At 37.3% G+C, this 19,362-nt stretch overlaps 1 protein-coding gene across 14 annotated transcripts in view; it reads left to right on the plus strand.

Annotated features, from left to right (window-relative positions):
• PKP4 (plakophilin 4) overlaps positions 1-19,362 on the plus strand; it is a 228,528-nt gene that overhangs the window by 170,408 nt on the left and 38,758 nt on the right. For 11 of the 14 annotated variants that reach the window (XM_074336670.2, XM_074336698.2, XM_074336705.2 and 8 more), the window contains 5 exons: positions 1,125-1,677; positions 6,921-7,109; positions 9,311-9,534; positions 16,252-16,380; positions 17,478-17,691. In XM_074336670.2, coding sequence (XP_074192771.1) covers positions 1,125-1,677; positions 6,921-7,109; positions 9,311-9,534; positions 16,252-16,380; positions 17,478-17,691 — 1,309 coding nt within the window. The remainder of the gene's footprint in view (positions 1-1,124; positions 1,678-6,920; positions 7,110-9,310; positions 9,535-16,251; positions 16,381-17,477; positions 17,692-19,362) is intronic. The other 3 variants (XM_074336691.2, XM_074336702.2, XM_074336693.2) reach the window with 1 other exon arrangement.

Here is a 19,362-nt window from a genome sequence, read left to right on the forward strand (position 1 = left end):
TTTCTTACTGCCCCAAGTGAAAATAAAAGGGGGTTGATGGCAACTGTATCCCAGCAGTCACTAAGGAGATACAGAGCAGCCTGGTCCTGGGCTGCCCAGCGTCTGTTGCCCATGCCTGTTCCCCGCAGGCCAGTACCCCAGTCCAGCCACTATTGTACTTCATTGTGATACTGCATCAGGAAAGGGATCTGAGACCCTGTGTTTGCAGGAGTCATAGAAGGAGAGATTTCATAGAAGGACCAGCCATGGCAGAAATATTCTTCATTCTCCATTCTCACCTTTCCCAGCTGACTAGGCCATGAACCCAGCAGAGACTTTGGCATTCCTCATCGCTCCTTTTGTTAACAGATTTGGGGGTACCTTTATTTTAATCTCCTTAAATCCACCAGCTAAAGATAAAAGCTCATAGATCAAAGAAGGTAGAAAGAAATAGCTGAACTCTCTAGAAGCCACACTTGAGCTAAAAGAAGAGACAAATTTGGCTAATAGCACCTGTGCAAACAAGCTGTCTCTCAAGAGTAAATTCACAGAGGAGAGCATTGGACCCCAGGCTCTATCCAAATAGTCATTTATTCCACATTGAAAGAACACATTCCTTTCGTTAAGGAGGCCAATCCACAAAGATTAAACAATTATAGATACTCCTGTAGCTACATTAGATTTGATATATTTTTAAAAATTGTTTTTGTTTTACAGAAATGCATTACTTTGGCCAAACTTTGACTCACAGGGAACAAAATAAATACATTGCTCCAATGACACTTCACACTTGCAATATAAAATTTTATGTGTTGTGAAAAATGCATAGGCAAGAGGATAAAAAATATGTAAAGACAAAAGAAAAGGAATCTTAAATGTCTTTAGAGCTCTCTTTACTGGTTGATCTTAGTATTTGAAGTGGGAAAGGTGGAGATTAAGCCACCAAAAAAAAAAAAAAAAAAAAAAGTAGAACAAGAAAAAGACAGTGAGGAAATATTAAGATCCAACTCTAAAGCATAACAAGAAAAAGAAACTTAGATGCCTAAAATAATCACATTGTAGTGAGCTATGTGCATTTTTTTCTGTAATGACAATGGACACAAAACCCTGGATAAACCCATTCTTTTTTTTCCCCCTTTCATCAGCCATCAGTAGCCAATCGGGCCATGAGAAGAGTTAGTTCAGTTCCATCTAGAGCACAGTCTCCTTCTTATGTTATCAGCACAGGCGTGTCTCCTTCCAGGGGGCCACTGAGAACTTCTCTGGGTAGTGGATTTGGCTCTCCATCAGTGACCGACTCCCGACCACTGAACCCCAGTGCATATTCCTCCACCACATTACCTGCTCAGCGGGCAGCATCGCCATACTCTGCACAGAGACCCGCCTCCCCAGCAGCTGTACGTCGGATTGGGTCAGTCCCTTCCCGGCAGACCTCCAATCCCAACGGACCAACCCCTCAGTACCAAACCAACGCCAGAGTGGGGTCCCCGCTGACCCTGACGGATGCACAGACTCGAGTAGCTTCCCCATCCCAAGGCCAGGTGGGGTCGTCGTCCCCCAAACGCTCAGGGATGACCGCCGTACCACAGCATCTGGGTCCTTCACTGCAAAGAACTGTTCATGACATGGAACAATTCGGACAGCAGCCGTATGACATTTATGAGAGGATGGTACCACCTCGGCCAGACAGCCTGACAGGTGAGTACAGGGTGACAGCACTCCGTAAAGCCCAGTGAGGAAATCTATGCAACCGTCGCTCAAACAGCATGATAAGATGAGAGAAGCTCGTGTTCATCTCAAAGCTTACACTGCAGAGTTAAGGCTGACTTGTCTTTCATGCTTTATAATTCTTAATGCATGAAATTATATACATTTATATTACCAGAACTCTTGTAATGAATACATTTTTCCCTTTCACAATATTAGGATGTAAATTAGGATGCATTTTAGAAGTGATTGGAATTCTAAGCTGTTTGTTGGTTGTTGTTTTTCTTAATGAAAGATTGTTTACCAGGTAGGCCTACCCAAACCTGTAAGTTATGTTATAGTGGTATCAGAATACCTGTTTAAATGTTTAATTTTTAAAAATGCTTTAATAGTATAGGCTAGAATATAGATTCTCTCACCACCTACCTTATTTTAACATTCCAATGGGAAATGCACAAAGCTCTAATGAATTACCTTCAAATGCCACTCAGGTTAAATCAGAAACTCAACAGCCAGGTCCCTGATATTACAGCCATTTCCTTCAGACTATTTTCATGGAGCCTTTTCCACATAATGTATCAACATTGTTCTTTTTATTACAATGAAATTGATGTTTAACCAGTGTTTTAAATCGTAATTTTAAATAACATACCCAATGGTAAACAAGTTAAAACTAGATGAGACAATTTGAAATGAGCAGTGAGTCTCAAGCTTCTCTTTACCCTTACCCATTTACACTCACTGCTTTCTGTATCATGCAGAATGTTTGTTTACATATATGAGTATATACGTTATATACATATGTGCACACATTGTGTTGTCTTTTATACGGATGGGATCCTATAATACATATCTTGGTTTTTTTAATAAGCCTGAGAACTTTGCTTCATTCTCCATACAACCCTAGGACCCCATTTTTATAGATGTATGATCATTTATTTAATCACTTCCCTATTAATGGACATTTAGGTTGTTTTCCATTTTTAGCTATTAGAGACAACGATGTCATAGATATTGTTCTGCATATTTGCGCATAGATACTAAGATCATTGTGGGATCTACATCTTGAAGTAGAATTGCTGGATCCAAATATGTGTGTATTTGTTTCTTAAAGAAATATTGTCAAGTTGCCCTCCTGGAAAGTGGCACAGATTTTTATCTTTAGTGCTAGTTTGAGTGTACCTATTACTACTACACCTTCACTAGCACTGTATATTGTCAAAGTGTTTCATCTTTGCCAGAGTGGTAGGTAAAAAGCTGTACCTCGTTGTTTTAAATGGCCTTTACTGAGTTACGAGGGAAGTTGAATATTTCATGTTTATCAGCCTTTTTTTTTCTGCAAACAAGTTCAGGTCTTTTGCGTATTTCTATAATTTGTAAAAGCTTTTTATACTTGAAATAAATTAGCCCCTTGTAATATACTTCTCACATATTTTTCCCATTTTGTAAATTGTCTTTTGACATTATTTTGGACGTTTTATTTCTTATTTACAGAGGTTTTTAATATTTTTGTGTAGTGAAATGAATATCCGTTCTTTGTGGCCTCTGGGAAAGGTAAAGCCTTTTTGAGATTTTCTAAATTAATAATTTTGCCTGAAAAATTATTATTGAACTTGATTTTGAGCTCAAAGAAATTCCTAGTGGAGAAACCACCTCTTTTTCATTCAGCCCTTAGAGGAGTGTACTTGGCTTAGATATTTTCTGGCATGCCTCTGAGAAGTATGCAGCAAAGTGCAGTTGGAATCATTTATGAAATTCCATCTCCCAAGGAGCCTTAAAAGATAAAGAGTTCTGAGTATTTCTGTATTCTTCCCTGTGTATGTATAGCTATTCAGTAATATAAAGAGTGAAGGAGAAACCCAGAAAAGGAAGTGAGCACATAAACACTGTCCCCATGTTAACCCCGAGAGGGATGAGTTCCTTTGGTTTAAAAAGCCTGCTTCTCCAACAATGCAAATGAAGTTAGACTTTATGTCTCAGGGAGAAAAAAATTATAACTAGTCTTTCGCAGATTTTTTTTCTTCCTGGAGTGCTATAATCTTCAAAAGAAGAAGAGTTTCCATAAAAATGTTTCCCATCACCTACCTGCCCCCTTGTTCTGAATATGGATTCTATTTTGTGAATTCCCTTTTTTTCTTAAGAAAGTGATGTCATATTTGCTATGGTTCTTGATTTCAAAAGATTAATAACCTGCTAATTAATAAGTCTGAAGCAATATTTTGTAATAGACTCAGTCACTTGGATATTTGGTAATCCCAGTTTAAATAATGATAAAATATGTGTATAAATTACTTCCTACAACAAAAAATATATCTGTCCTAAAATATTCACTTCAGTATAATCATAGCATGTCAATAAAAGTTTGGAGAATACAAAGAATCCATATTTGGAAGATAAATTTATGTTTATTTCCAATGTCTTAAATATAAATGTTTTAAATCACAGGGAATATATCATTATAATAGGCAAACCAATAAGTATTTGTGGAATTGCAAATAGAAACTATTGGTTAGATAAATATTATTGTGGAAGATCAGTGTTTTATTTGGAGGCGAAGATAAAGTAATTAAATATTAATCTGTGGAAATACTTCTGGAAACATTATTTCTAATATCAATTATAGAACATAATTACTTGTCTGTCTTCCAGTTTAAAAGATACTAAGATATAGTGGGGCTCTCTACACACAGTCATTTAACTTAATCTGTAGAGGCTACATACTTTTGTAATTTTTTAAATGTTAATCTTATAGGACTTTTTTTTCATGCATAAGCAGGTAAACAAAAATAGTGACAGTCACTGTTACGTTATTTACAAAGATTCCTGATATCAAGAAAGTGTTACACACACCATGATTCTGTCTTTTATTTCCCAGGGTAGCCTGTCACATATGGTAACTTCATTTCACTAGTAGTCCTATAACAAGTGAATATTTACTGGATACGTTTAATAGTTCTAAGTAAGCTCATTGTGTTACCTTTGCCATGCAATTATAGTAAATGTTTACCAAAGTTGTCCTAGTGCATGGATTCCAGTGAAGAAACCAGCAGGCCCTTGCACCCTGAGAATATAGCATTCTGATAATGGTGCACAATGCTTTGTTCCCATTCCACCACACCATGGGTGCTGGGGCCACCACCAATGCTCGGCTTGCCTCTGCCTAAGTGTGAGTGATAATCAGAGTCTCAGAGTGAATCAAGAGTGTTTGTGGCTCTACTGAGTGGTAACAAAGCACTTTGTATTGATAAGATTACCAAGGACTAGCTACGCTTAGCTGCCTGCTTTATGTCACCATTATAAAAACAATGGCTCCACTTTTGTTTAGTATACTCACGGGCGCCATAAAGAAATGGAGCTTATACACTGCTAGGAAGGACGAGAAATCTGCTAGTGAATAAAAAGCTGAAATCCTCAAACGAGAACTTGACAATAACAATCATAATATGATCTTTAGAATTACATTGGCTTCCATGATCCCCGGGTGGACTAACCTTGCTCTTTAATTTTCTGTTTGAGGAGGGATCTGTCGAGTTCAAGGTTTCTCACGCCACTTATCATTGACCCTTGAGGACTCCGGATGTTCAGTGCTGAGTGTGCAGTGACAGAACACTGACCTGGGGTTTCCTCCCAGTCCTACCAGAAAGTACCTCTGATGGGGATGAATCACATTTTCCTCTTGGGCTCTTTGTTTCCTTGGTTTTCAGATGAGAAGGCTCAGCTCGATAATCTCCCAATTATAAGATTGTTTAAACCTGTGTGTGATCTTCATGTTAGCAAGTGGGGAGCCAGTAGCTAAAACCCACATTGGTGCATTTAGTTTCTTTCCATGCCACATCGCTGTCCAGGATAGGTAATACTCAATCGTTTTCAAAGCTTTATGTATTAACTTTCTTGCTACACCTCACTAAGCAACGTGTTATCACTCACATTCAGGCCCATTTGCTTTCAGCTGTGATTTGATTAACTGAGCTAACAGGATGTGAATGATGCTATCTTTTTGTAATTAGTTACTGTGTTAATTATTTGCAGTCTTTTTACAAGCAAATATATGTGCTTTCTCTTAACTCATATTTGGAATGTAACTGTAGTTGGTATTCATACCAAGTGACAGAATTTACTTACTAATGATGACATATCACTAACTTCTGTGCGTATACTAATATAATATAATATACTAATTAACTTTTATTAAAAAAATAAAATGTTTGGGTTTGAAATCTACTTTTCCATCAAAAGTCCCATGTGTAAACATTAGTTATTAGCAATTTGAGTGGACGAATATTTCAAATGATTTAATATTCATCTACTAACTTTGTACTTTTCCTTCACATCAGAAAGCAAGTAAACTAGAATCTGCTGTGTAGGTTCCTACAGTGTTTCCCCGAAAATAAGACCTAACTAGAAAATAAGCCCTAGCATGATTTTTCAGGATGACGTCCCCTGAATATAAGCCCTAATGTGTCTTTTGGAGCAAAAAATTAATATAAGATCCAGTCTTGTTTTCGGGAAACACAGTATAAACACAACTGCCTTGTTGTTGTTGTTTTTTAAAGAAAAGGAAAAGTATAGTGATAATAGTAAAATATGCATAATAGTTCATAATACTTAATAAATGTTATTACTTGACTAATAACATTTCAAATTTTGTAACATACAATTTCATGTTTCCCTGTAAAAATCATGGATGAATTGAGAGAGAGATTTCAAAACAGTTCTTGAACATGAGCCTTTACTAAGCACGATTATGTAGGTATTGTCTTAGATGTGGGGATTTAAAGAGTTGTGGGACATGGTGAGGCCTGGTCCCAAAGAGCTGGCCATCCACTTGGTAGGACGGGGCAGTTCTGCAGGGCAGGAAGAGAGACTGGCATGAACCATTGTTTGTATGTATTTTTAAGAAGGAAAATAGTAAAGTAAAAGTGGACATTCTCTTTGGGGTCACCATGATAAAATAGCTGAGAGTTGGGAGAATGAATTTCAGAGTATCAAACCATTTAAAAATGTCTTATTATTTTTTTTCTTAGAAAATTTACTTTTATCTTGGCCAAGAGAAAGTTTTGTACTAAAAATGTATATGGCGTCCTTTTCATCTCTGGCGTTTTTCCTTTGTACAACTCACTAGGTTTGGTGTTTAGACTTCACACTTGGTCCTATTGGTTAGGAGTTTCATTAGGGCTTTTACCCTCACCACAATTTTCTCGATTTCTAATGATTCGTAATTTTTCTGCCTCTAGGCTTACGGAGTTCCTATGCTAGTCAACACAGCCAGCTCGGGCAAGACCTTCGTTCAACTGTGTCACCCGACTTGCACATCACTCCTATATATGAGGGGAGGACCTATTACAGCCCTGTGTACCGCAGCCCAAACCACGGGGCTGTGGAGCTCCAAGGGTCACAGACCGCATTGTATCGCACAGGCTCAGGTGAGTACCAGCAATGCTTAGCTGGATTCCCAATCTCATGGGCCCAAGAGGATGTCATTGGATTTGGGTTCTGGTTAGAATGAAATCACGTTGTCCCTTTGGTTGTCAGTAAAGCAGCTGTGACAACAGATCGATAAACAGTAAAACAGAAGTTCATTTTGGACCTATTTATAGGTGATAAATTTTTACCTTCGTTCAATCTAATCAATGAATATCGTGATTATACTGTAAACTCACAAATAAGTTTATAGAGCTATAAATCTGACTGCCCTTGGGTTAGAGGGATATCAGACATAGAAAGGAAAGCCTGGGTTGCAATATTTCTTTGTCATTTTTGTTGCCTGGAACATGTGTTTAGAGAAAATTCACGTATGAGTTACTTGGCAATTTTTGACTTAGTATGTAAGTAGCCCAAGTGTATTTGGTGTTACTCTTTTTTAGATACTGGATTTCCTCTGAATTCTTAAGTGTAAAATTTGAAATAAATATTCTTTATGATGGACTCAGTCTGGGACAGAATGCAGTAGGCACTTATAAAAATTGGGAACTAGTGTATCATACCCTTATACCCCACATCCTCACATCTATGCCACATTGTAGTGGCTGATAGAACAACCACTACGTAAGCTGCCCAGGGCCGTGTAAGCTGCCAGATTGTGCTGCCAGTCTGGCTCACAGAGACTCAAAAAAAACTTTGGCTCAAAGATACTTTAAAAAAAAAAAAATGTAGTACAGTTTTATTAACATGCCCACAAATAAACTCCAGGTAGCAATGACAGCCCCCTAAAGGTATGGCTCTGGGGGACATATGAGGTTAGACAATTACATTCGCGAACTCATCCTAGAAAAAATGCTACATACCTCTTTGCTGAATGTCACTATGGTCACCTTTGAAGTACTCTCCTTGGGAAACTATGCAGCGATGCCAGTGCCTAGTCCACCCTTCAAAGCAGTTTTGGAATTCTTTTCTGGAATGGTCATCAGAGCTGTCGTATTACCCTTAATGTCCTGAATGTCATCAAAATGTCTTCTTTTCAATATTTCCTTTATCTTTGTGTAAAGAAAGAAGTCACTGGGGGCCAGATCAGGTGAGTAGGGAGGGTGTTTCAATACAGTTGTTTGTTTACTGGCTAAAAACTCCCTCACACACAGTGCCGTGTGAGCTGGTGCATTGTTGATGCAAGAGCCATGAATTGTTGGCAAAAAGTTCAGGTCGTCTGACTTTTTCACGCAGCCTTTTCAGCACTTCCAAATAATAAACTTGGTTAACTGTTTGTCCTTTTGGTACAAATTCATAATGAATAATCCCTCTGATATCAAAAAAGGTTAGCAACATCATTGCACCAAGTTTGCAAACTTAATTGTCAGGCCTCCTACCTCCCAGAATACCAGGAAGGAGAAGACTGAATTTGAATTAGTTCTTTGCTAAAACTCACAAATTGGTCCACTGTGGGATGTTTCTTCTAGTAGAATGCCCTAATTTTTAATAGATGTTAGTGCAGAAATACTTCATTTGTTATGTTCTGTGTATTAAGGAATTTTGTTAATAGGAGTCAGAAATAATGCTGTTCGAGCATTCTAATTGCAGGAAGAATATGTATACAATCATTGGAGAGATACCCTACTGCAATAATTAGGAATGAAATCTTAAATATAGTGTACAGTATCTTTATACATAGCATCATGCAATAATTTAAGGGAGTAGCTTTGAAAGAATTTGGTATATCAGTCTTCTTTCTTGTGAAGTAAATTTTCTAATGTTACAAAATCCACAGGTTTATAAATAAAATGTCAAAATAAGTCACCTGTATGCATTAAGTTTTCAAAGTTTGATAGTTTCAATTTTCTGCAAATGTGACTAAATATCTTGTTTTTTATTGCTAAAATTAAATTATGAAGTTTTGTCGTTTATTGCTAAGATTAATTCTTTCCTTATGTTTCTCTTGCAGTTTTGTTACTGAATCTTAATAAACATATTAAACCTATTGTGTCAGCAGATTTATAGTTTCATTTTTGCTCTTTTGTCTCACAAAATGATACAAATATTGTTAGTGTATATTAAAAACTTAAGTATTTTTTGTAGCACTAATGAGCTAGATTGGTAAAATCTAAATGTAAGCAAGTTATATAAAATACTTTGACTTTGGGAAGTATCACTTCATGGAGAACATACTAACCTATTTGAAAATGTGACTTTCCAGTAGGTGTTGGAAATCTGCAAAGGACGTCCAGCCAACGAAGTACCCTTACATACCAAAGAAATAATTATGCTCTGAACACAACAGCTACCTACGCGGAGCCCTATAGGCCAATACAATATCGAGTGCAAGAGTGCAATTATAACAGGCTTCAGCATGCAGCCCCAGCTGATGATGGCACCACGAGATCGCCCTCAATAGACAGCATTCAGAAAGACCCCAGGCAAGTACTGGTGATGGGTATCCAGAATGCTACAGCATCACAGAAGTCAACCAGTTCCTTCATTCCAACTTTTTTTCAACTTGCCAGATCTATTATGATATCAGTAACTCCTTATCTCTAATATTTTTCATTTGCATTCCAGAACCGTAGGTCATTGAGGTTAATTTCATTTTAAAGAATTAATTTGAAGAAGGAAGATAGATTCCTTCTTTCAGTGCTTTACTAATAAATTAGAGGGTGCACAGGTCTGTGTGAATATCTGCAGTATTCATCATTGAACTACTTCCCCAAGGCGACTACCTGGGGATAGGCTCTTAGTCTGAAGTACAGAAAAGGTCTTACAGGATCATTTTTACCCCTTTTCCTTTATCCTCACTGATTTCTTAGATGAAGACTTCAAAAAATACTTGTGGTTGCTTTAAACTGGAAAAGACCAGTGTTGTGTACATTTTGAATCATATTGGTCAATCCTATCTCATGCTTTTATTACCGAGGTCCTTCAAAAAGCTTTCTGCTATTTAGGAGAAAATTGTTCACAAGATATTCTCATATCTCATAAGCAGAAAATATTGGCAAATAATAGGTGTTTCCTTCTTTTAATTTTATCTGGCCATGTATAAAACATGTTTTATTAAGATGAGTTATTTAATACTTGATTGATTTTGAAAAACTAGCCTCATCTTCATGAAAGCCCCTTAAATATTCAGGAAATAAAGATGTTTAAAAACTAAAAGAGAATTTTAGTTTGTGAAACTTTAGAGAGTGAAACTGTTGCTAAATTTTAAGCAGCTTGGGTGTTATTTTAAGGCATATATTAACAAGATTTCATTCAGTCTTTGCCCACAAATAGCTGTTCCACTGGAAAATTATTATAATTTTCAATTCACTTTTAGCAGCCTACTAACTTATTCTAATGAATGTGAATTAAAAATATGAGTGAGGTTTTCTTCATTAAAACAAAATAACTAAAGGTACTTTTGAGTTGAATGGGAAGCCCAATGCTTCTCTAAAACTACTCCACGTATTCATTCTTTTGCCTAAATTTCTTTATGGTTTATACATACATTTGGTTCTATTCCTGCTTGCCACCTTTTTTGTCATTTTAAAGATTTTGTAAAATAATTTGTCTAATAGCACTTCCAAGATAATTAAGTCAGAAATACTTTTACATGATTTTGTTTCTAAATCCTCAAAATGACAACAACTTAGGGCACCGAAATACGTACAGAAATTCCCTAAAGGGTTTTGAATTGTAGGTAATTTAGACCATACCTAGGCTGAACCTGCAGCGAGAAGGAAAGCTAGCCAAGAAGGTAGTGAAGTGTGATTAGAACTTTGAGTTTAATATGTGCTCCTGCAGACTTCAGTTTTGACCTCTAATATGAGTCGATTCACTATAAACAAAGATTTCATATATGATAACATACTTTAGCTCTTCATAGTATGATGATTTCATAGTCTAATGCATAAAACTTATGCCTAACTTTGATTATGTGAAACGTATAATGCATTTTGTAAGCTGAATAGATGCCTATCTTACAATAATAGGTGTGTTTATTCTAGCTCAAACTGGAATCCAGGTGACTTTGAAGTTTGAATATTTGAACCAAAATAGAAAGTCATGATGACTATTTAATTTTTAGTTTTGAAAGTAGCAACTTTAATATTTTCATTCATCTCAAACCTTTCTTTGTTAATGCTTATTATTATTTTTCATTATATGCTGCATTATAATTAGCCTGAAAAATTCCCTGTAACAGTGGAGAAATTATTCATGTTTTCTATATACAAGAAAAAGTAGGTTTTCTTTTTTTTTATAGTTGTCTAGTTTGGAAGCAAAATGTATTAATAGTACAAATGATGCATCTAAAAAAAGAAACAAAAGTACTTCCTATGGAAAGAGATAGTGACTTAAAGAATGGCAGCATTCATGGTGTTCCCTTTGAGCAGGGCTTAATCTGTGATGTCCTATAGAGTAATTCAGTTTACCATCTCCTTCACCTTTATGTTATTGTCAAATATTTTACTTTTACATATATTATAAAACCCATACTATAATGTTACTATTTTCACTGCAGTCAGTAGTCTTTTAAAGAGAGAGAGGTTTAAAAAATGGTCTTTATGTCTAGCTATATATTTACTATTCATAGTTCTCTTACTGTCTTCCTATAAATTCAAGTTTCCATCTCAACTCATTTCCCTTCAATCTAAAAACTTCCTTTAGCCTTTTTATGTTGCATATCTGCTGGCAACAGATTCTCTCAGCTTTAATTTATCTGAAAAATGTTTTTACTTCACTTATTTTTAAAGGATAATTTTGCTAGATATAAATTCAGGATGGAAAGGTATGGATTTTTTTTCTTTCAGTACTCTAAAAGATACCACTTATTGTCTTTAGACCTCCATAGTTTCTGATGAGAAATCAGACATCATTTGTATCATTCTTCTCCTTATGTAATCTATCTTCTCTCTGGCTACCTTTTAGATGAACTTTCAGTACTTTTACTCTGACCTAGATATAGTTTTCTTTACATTTAACCTGGGTGGGGTTCACTGAGATTCTTTAGATCTTGGTTGATGATTTCTACCAAAATTGGGACATTTTCAGTAGTTATTTCTTTAAACTCTTTTCTGCCCCAAATACACTCTCCTCTCCTTCTAGGAAAACTTGACATTATCTCACAGATTACTGAAGCACTGTCATGTTTTTTAATCTTCTTTCTCTGTGTTCTTCAGATTGGATATTTTTTATTGATCTATCTTTAAATTTACTGTTCTTTTTTCTGTACTCTCCCATCTGTTGTTAAGCTCATCCAGTTAATTTATTTTCTGTTTTGATACTTGAATTTGGTTCTTTTTTTAAATACAGTTTCCATGTCTGATAATATTCACCATCTATTCACTCCTTATATACATCTTTCCCTTTAAGCCTTTGAGCCCATTTATAACAACCATTTTAATGTCCTCCTATGATAATTCAAACATCTGGGTTTTGTCTAGGTCTTTGTGTGTGTGTGTGTGTGTGTGTGTGTGTGTGTGTGTGTGTGTGTGTGTGTTTTACATCTTTGTAAGTCATATTTTTCTGTTACATTTTATTCTTAGCAATTTTAAATTATGCACGAACCATTGTGGATGACACATTGTAGGGACTCTGGATTTGTTGTCTCCTTTTTAGGGTTCTGAGTTTTGTTGTGACAGCTAACTAAATTACCAATAGATGTTTGATTCTTTGGAGATTGGCTTTGTTCTTTGTTAGGACTTGTCTATTTCAGATTTGTTTTACTCCTAGCACGTGGCCCTTACTCTGTGGTGAGGTTATTACTCTTAAACATGGCTTTTTGGTAAGTTAAATGCTGAGGTTCTCAGTAAGGTCTATACTCCGACTGGGATGGAAATCCAACATTACCTGGCATGTGCTCAGCTCTCAACTGTAGTATATGTGCTGCCAAAGCGAGCACATGCAGCAGCCACTCCCCACCAGACCTGTACATGTGCCCTATACATGATGCACAGCCCAGCATTCAGCAAAAAACTTGTAAATAATCCTCCCACAGACTTTTAGAATCTCCTCTGCAGAGCTCTTGCATCTCCTGTATCATGCCCCAAAAAGTCTAAGCACTTTGACATCTCCATATTCCAATCTCCCCATCAGCCCACTAAGCCCATTATTGCTCTATTTCATGGACTCACTTCCTTGGCCATGATCCAAAAAATGCCCTCCAACAGAATGCCAGATGAATATGGAGCTCCTAAAGTAATTCCCTTCTCTCAAGGATTACATTCTTGTGTTACTTATTGCTCAGGGCCTGAAAACAGTTTCCTCACATATTTAGTCTGGTCTTACAGTTGTTTATGGTGAAAGGGCAAAATCCAATACCGGTTACTCCATCGTGGCTGGAAACAGCATCTGGGCATAGGTTTTAATGAAGCAAATCCTGGCAGGTATTGATGCCATCCAGCCAGCCCGTGGATTTATAGCAGTCTTTCTAAGGTAAATTTCTGCAGAAAATCACGGTTGGGGTTGATGCCAACCAAGCCTAAGTGCCCACCTCCAGCTGGAGCTTACCTTTTGTGTTGTCTGGCCCTCGTGGCACCTAAGGATGCCAGAAAATCTTGACCACCCCTGTGCCATTTAAGGAGGACAAAAATTTGTATTTGTAATGATTGTGAGTCATCAAGGAAAGATTAAATCACACTGGTTGCAATCTGTTAATTACAGCATAGATTTACATAATGGGCTTTAGAAGATTTTCATCAGAAATAGTTAACATAGTTTCAGTGCATAAAAGGATATCTATTATTGCAGAGGATGACCCTATTTATAATAGTTCATTTTTCATGGATGATGAACACTAACAAAACATCTGTATGATAATTTGAAGTATATAAAATATTTTAATATGCATCATCACAATTTAATCATCACAGCCAACCTAGGAAGAAGGTAGAAATGATAGTTTTATTGTTCCTGTTTTACAGATGGGGAAACTGAAGCTTCAAATAATTAACTGATTTTCAAAATCACATAGTAAATGAAGGACCTGGGACTTCAGCATAGGAAATCTAACTCTAAATTCTGTGCTTTTTCTGCTGTGTCATCCTGCCTCTCAGCATTTGAGGTATTCTTAATGTCTATTAATGACATGATCATCCAGTCTGTCCCCCAAGCCAGAAATCTCCATTAACTTCAGTTTTTGGAAGATCATCTCACTGCTGTGCCAAGAGTGGGTCAGGGGAGGGGGTAGTATTTGAAGCAGAGAGAACATGTAGAAGGCTCTTAGAGTAGTACTGTCAAGACAGAATGGATGGATGGGTTTGGTTTGTATTAAATATTTTCAAGATAGTCAACAGAGCTTGCTGACGGATTGGATCAGAAAGATAAGGGAGAGAGAAAAATCAAGGATGGCTCCATTTTGCCTTGAGCAAATGTGTGGATAGTGGATAGTCTTCTTGCCATCAGTTTTTTATGATTCTAGTACATTCTTTGCTTGACTACCAGAGTTATCTTTCTTTTAAATGTGACTGTCTCATTCTCTCACTCTTCTGCTTCAAAACCTGCATTAGTTTTCTGTTCCTTATGTGGGGGGCAACATATAGACCCCCTGGGTTTCACTAACCTCCACCAGTTAATTATTAATTCCAGGTTCCTTGTCCATATCTAATTTTAATAGTTCCTACCTCGCTGTGCAACAAGGTAAATGAGATGATGCATGTTAAGCTCTTGACACTATGCCTGATGCAGGTAAACTCAATAAATAATACCTCTTGTTAGTATTAAGACTTAACTTTTTTAATTTGGCATATAAGACCCTGTACATAAAACTATGTCTTATTCGATGTTTGTATCTCCAGCACCTGCTATGGTGGGTACCTGCAGCACAGTAAGGATTCACTAAATATTTGTTTGAATCAGTGGTGTGTCTGTATGTGTGCAGGGATGGAATGACCTGCCGCTTTGTAGTGGATGAGCAAGTTAATGCATGGAGCCTTCCCAGACCAAGAAAGACTCTGGATCTTTAAAACCTAGGCCATAGAAACATCATCACTAGGTCGTTAATTTAAAGGTTTTTTAAAAAAATGTTTATTCAGCATTAATTCATTTTTGGAATAACAGTGCACTTCATCCAGTAACCAAAGTCTGCAACTTTGTTGCTTTCTGAATCATTTGTAAGAAGCTGGTCTTCATATAATATAAGCATAAATTCACATTTAACAAGGATTCCAAACAGTGGACCAACCAGTTGACATCAGAAAATTCTGACAATGTGATGTTACCTGAAAAAGCAAACTATAAAAAGCATACATGCTTACGTATACTCATTGTACAAGTAATGAGATAGCACAGGGAGCCAGATTCTGGAAGCAGACCGCTGAGTTGACATCTTGCTCTGCTGTTGGCTAGCTGTGTGACTTTGGGCAAATGACTTAGCCTTTCTGTCTCCCCCTGCAAATCTATAAAGTTGATGTAAGATAAGTGAATTAATATACACAAAATTCCTAGGATAGTGCTTGCCACACTATAGGTCCTCATGAACTAATAAGTGCTATTTAATAATAAATAATCCACTTCTTTGGAAAAAATTCTGTGCGCACACATGGATATTTGCATACATGTATACAAAAAAGACCAGCAAGAAATGTCAGCAATGGATTTTTTCTGCATATAGGATTACTGATAAAATATTTTTTCCTTTTTATAAATTTCTATGTTTCTGTCTTATAATCAAGAGCAACCATAAATATTAAGTTTTGTAAAAATCGTTGGGCCCACAATATTTGCGATTTCTAGACTGACACCAGATTTGTTTATTCCACTAGCCCTTCTTCCTCTCTTCTCCTAAGTATGGCATCTCACCTAGCTAAAGTGCACTTGTTTACCTGAGCCTTGCGCCTACACATTTCTTACATACGTAAGAAGGCATAAAATTAGAATCAAGAGAAGGAAAACAAGAATGAAAAAGTTACTCATATTAAGAACTTCCTTTGTTCCACTGAATCTCTTTCTGTGCATCATGATTTCTTTAAGATCATAAGCATCTGGGCCTCTGCATAATATTCATCAGGGAGAAAAAATTTATTTACGTATATATGTCTTTTAGGATTTTTATGACTTCCAATTTTGGTCTCAGCTGAGCTTTTTTCTTATGCCAAATGTTTGCTTCAGTGTATCGTTAAAACATGGGCCTTTCTTTTTGAAGCCGTGTTTTTCTCATGTAGGGAGTTTGCCTGGCGTGATCCCGAGTTGCCTGAAGTCATTCACATGCTGCAGCACCAGTTCCCCTCAGTTCAGGCGAACGCTGCGGCCTACCTGCAGCATCTGTGCTTCGGCGACAACAAAGTGAAGATGGAGGTACAGGACTCAGCGCCTGGGACGCCCTTTTTGTTCAGCCGTTGCATGCTTGTGTGCTTAAGAATCTACCAGATGCCCTTTTGCGGGGACATTTGGATACCAGATACTCTTTTGCTTCTTAACTATGCATTTCAGTATTTCTCAGGGAAAACTAGGATGAATATATTTCTTGGAGTACTTTTTGCATTTTCAAATCATACGTCCACTCATTAGGTTGTTTATAAAACATGAAGCAAAAATCAATTTGACCTGCCTTCTTAAAGTATTTTCCAAAAATCTATTAGATAAAAATTAGAGTATATATATATGAAACTAGTAAGCTCATGTATTCTTTGAGATTCTGGTCTAGATTTGTGTCAACATACAGTTAAGTAAAGTTGCAGAAGATTTATAACCGTTAATAATACTGAACAGGTATGAATGTTTTATTTCCCATTTTAAAGTTTTTTGACATTTATAGAAACACAGTAAGTCATTGGCTGTTTGCCTTAGTGTCCTATGACTTACAGATTCTTTTAACGTGTTTAGGCCTTTTTTACCCCTGCGATGTCATATAGAACTTAAGTGGCTCTCATCAGTTTACTGTGCAAAACAGCATACCAGTTACATATCTAAAGGTGGATGCACTAGATAAAGTCCAGAAACATTCACGTGATGTACTAAGGAATTGACAAATGGAAGAAAATTTAGGGAGAGTAGCCTAGGGAGACAGTTCTAGAAACCAAATTACTTTAGTCAAAAATCCTTTCCTGTGTGGTCTCTGACCCTGCATGTAGCTTCATCGTGTTGGTGTCCTTGTTCATTACATGCGGGAGTGAACACGCGTCCCTGTGTGTTCAGAGGGTTCGCGTAGGACTGTGCTACGTGTCATTAATCCACCTCGGCCTCCCTTCCCTTTTCTAAGCCATGAACCCAGACAAAGAGTTTGATCGTGGAGAGTGTCCTTATTATAAAAGATGTGTTATTTAGAGCAAAAAGTAACCTTTTGCAATAATCTGGAGTTTCTGTTATCCGTGGTCTGTCCGTAACAGACATTTGTTTGATCACTGGTGAATCACATGTCACTTAGGCCTGGTACCTAATATTTTTCATTCTAGGTATGTAGGTTAGGGGGAATCAAGCATCTGGTTGACCTTTTGGACCACAGAGTTTTGGAAGTTCAGAAGAATGCTTGTGGTGCCCTCCGAAACCTTGTTTTTGGCAAGTCTACAGATGAAAATAAAATAGCAATGAAGAATATTGGTGGGATTCCTGCCTTGTTGCGACTGTTGAGGAAATCTGTTGATGCAGAAGTAAGGGAGCTTGTTACAGGTGGGTACAGAATGTGATCTTGACCTGGAGGAAATGTTGAAAACCGTTTTGACGGTGCCCTTGTATTGGTGCATGGTGAAGGAGTTGGACGTTCTAGGTAGGCGACGATGATACAGTGCTCACTCACAGCTGTGACAAAGCCTGAGTATAATTGAATCTAATGATTCAGAAGGCACTTGGAGTGCTACTAGTAGCAGTTACTATACTTATTGATGCATAAGCGTCAGCTAACAGACGTCTTATTCATAGAGGGCTGAATATGTTGTTTTTTAGTGCGTATTCCGTTGTAAATCTACTTGTTTTAAACAGACTGGCTCTCCTTTATTGAGAAAATAAAATGTACTTCATGGATTGGTTACCTTCCACTTCAGCTCAGCCGGTGTCTGAACGCCTTTTAGTATCTCAGACACTCCTAGGTCCCGGGGTTGTAAAGATGAATGAAACTCAGCCCCGGCCCTCAGTTAGCACTCAGATTCAGGAGGAACACAAGTGGTTCTGCAAATGACAGTGAAACGTGGCAAGTGCCAGGACTCATTCGAGTTGCACTGGGAGCATGGAGAATGGATAGGGAAGCTCCCTGGTTGATGTGAAACCAAAATTGTGCTACAGGATGAGGAGGCATAGACTGGGTAAATAGGGTCAATATTTCCAGTCATAGGCCGAAGCTCAGAGCCAGCATCAGATGGATATAGGGTCAGAGGTACCAGGAGGAGGAGGAGGAAGGGAGACCAGGCCAGATAGAAATGCAGGCCTAGTTTGGCGGACTTTTATGAGGAACTTGTGTCCCACACGCAGTGGGAGCCTAGCACGTCCAGTTTGGCCTTTTAAATGCATTCTCCCAGCAGGCAGCAGGGTGGAGGATTGATTGAGGGAGACAAGCCTGGCATATGAGAAGCCTATGAGGACATCAGTAGTCTAAAGATAACAGCTCAAACTGTACCAATAGTAGAAAGAAGGGGTGGGCGGTAGAGAAGAGGGAACAATTAGAGAAAGAGAAATATTTCATGGTCAAGGCATGATGGTCCCGTGTGGAGAATGAGAGATCAGGAAGAACAGAGCGATGCCTTGTCTTAGGAGACTAGATATTGCAACACCATAGGGTGGGTTCAAGAGTGCTTGAGGTCAACATGAAAGAATGATTCTGCCAAAGGGCAAATAAATGACAGCATTGTTTATAACAGAAAATTGGGGGGAAATACTGAATGTTCATTGATGAAAAAATTATTAAATAAGTGACAGTACCTTCACACAGTGAAAGCATATGTAAGGGTTAAAATAAGTGCATTAGAGCTATCTACAGCAACACAGGTAAATCTCTAGAAACATTTGCAGAGTAAGTGCAGCATGATACTATTATATAAAGCTTTTAAGTACGCAGGTTGCAGCTATAAATTATGTTTTTGATATGTGCACATGAAATACAGTTAAAATTTTTATTAGAATGTTATAGATTCAGGATAGTGGTTACCCCAGGCCTGGGGGCCGAGGTACAGAAAATGGCATTGGGTGGGGGGTATAACCCAACTCTGTTTCTTTAGAAAGAAAGTAATCTGAACCAAATAAGACAAAATATTAATATTTAACAAAGCTGGATAGTGGATACATGGGTGTTTGTTTTATAATTGCTATGCTGTTTTTCATGCTTGAAATATTTAATTTAAAAACTTTTAA

The sequence above is a fragment of the Rhinolophus sinicus genome, chromosome 17 (assembly GCF_057876585.1).
Source record: "Rhinolophus sinicus isolate RSI-liver-muscle chromosome 17, RSI-T2T, whole genome shotgun sequence".
Taxonomy (NCBI): domain Eukaryota; kingdom Metazoa; phylum Chordata; class Mammalia; order Chiroptera; family Rhinolophidae; genus Rhinolophus; species Rhinolophus sinicus.